The 1,029-nt window shown below is 45.5% G+C and overlaps 1 protein-coding gene across 1 annotated transcript in view; it reads right to left on the reverse strand.

The window, feature by feature from the left end:
* The window catches only part of LOC109377358 (voltage-dependent calcium channel subunit alpha-2/delta-3-like), a 177,796-nt gene that overhangs the window by 104,714 nt on the left and 72,053 nt on the right, over positions 1-1,029 (reverse strand). Inside the window, exons 3-4 of the mRNA XM_019633697.1 lie at positions 582-642; positions 335-485 (exon numbers count right to left, since the gene is read on the reverse strand). Of these exons, the coding sequence (XP_019489242.1) occupies positions 335-485; positions 582-642 (212 nt within the window). The remainder of the gene's footprint in view (positions 1-334; positions 486-581; positions 643-1,029) is intronic.

The following is a 1,029-nucleotide window of genomic DNA, read 5'->3' on the forward strand; positions in this document are numbered from 1 at the left end:
GAGATAAAGTTAATTTCCACATGAGAAAAGCTAGCAATTTGAGGACAGTCTTGCTAGGCCTAATTCCTAAATTCTGAAAAGGCTGCCTCCCCAGGAAAACAAAATCTGGCGTCCCTCTCCCAGATGACAGAGCCAGTCTGCATGGTCGGTAGAGGAAATGTGCTCAATTGCATTACAATCTCCCAAAGTCCCTTGAATATCAGGATTCAGTAAACTCACAGGGGACTAACTGGGCCTCTAAGGCTGTGCACACAAAAGCAATGAGTGTAACCGTTACTGCTAAACGATGCAATGAACCCAAAGTGTCCAGAAAGCCCCAAACTGCCTCACTCACAGCAATGATGTTGAAGAAGTCATCATCCCCCAGCGTGTCCAAAATAGAGGAGACCGTTTGCTTGGCGATAGTCAGACGGAGACCCTTCATGCTGCCACTGACATCAACTAAAATGACCACATCTTTCGGAGAAGTCGCTGCCTGGATGTACCTAGGTCAGGGGAAAATTAAGTAAAAATGAATCCTGAGCCTCCCTGCAAGGTTTCTCTTTAAAAAAAAATCACTGAGGAGTTTGACCATTTCCTACCATTTTCGGTTCCTGCAGTCAAAGGCAATGACTCCATTCTCATCTGGTTCCCATTTAATCCCTAGAAGAAAAATGGAGTTATAAGAAACCCAGAAACTTCAAATATTTATTCATAGCATTTCAAGGCTGCTCTGCTTTGCTGATTTAATGGACAGGGTGAAAAATCACATGCAAAGACCAACCCTGGAGCTCATCACATGCTCCATCACCAAGTCTGAGAAGGTGCTTCAGGGCTGTAAGACGACAGCAAAACGCCCTTAGCTCGCTTGCTCCAAGACCTGCCAGAGAATGGTGGCATGTTTGCAACGCACTGTCCATTAAGAATGGACACCACTCCAGTCCCTTGTCATGGCTAATAATAAAGTTAGCCAAGGTCACTTCTACTGTCCCTCAAATCGTTAGACCTGGTGCCATCATTCATAGATCTCTGGGCAGAGTTGGGCCCCAT

Source organism: Hipposideros armiger, unplaced genomic scaffold (assembly GCF_001890085.2).
Source record: "Hipposideros armiger isolate ML-2016 unplaced genomic scaffold, ASM189008v1 scaffold_1374, whole genome shotgun sequence".
NCBI lineage: Eukaryota > Metazoa > Chordata > Mammalia > Chiroptera > Hipposideridae > Hipposideros > Hipposideros armiger.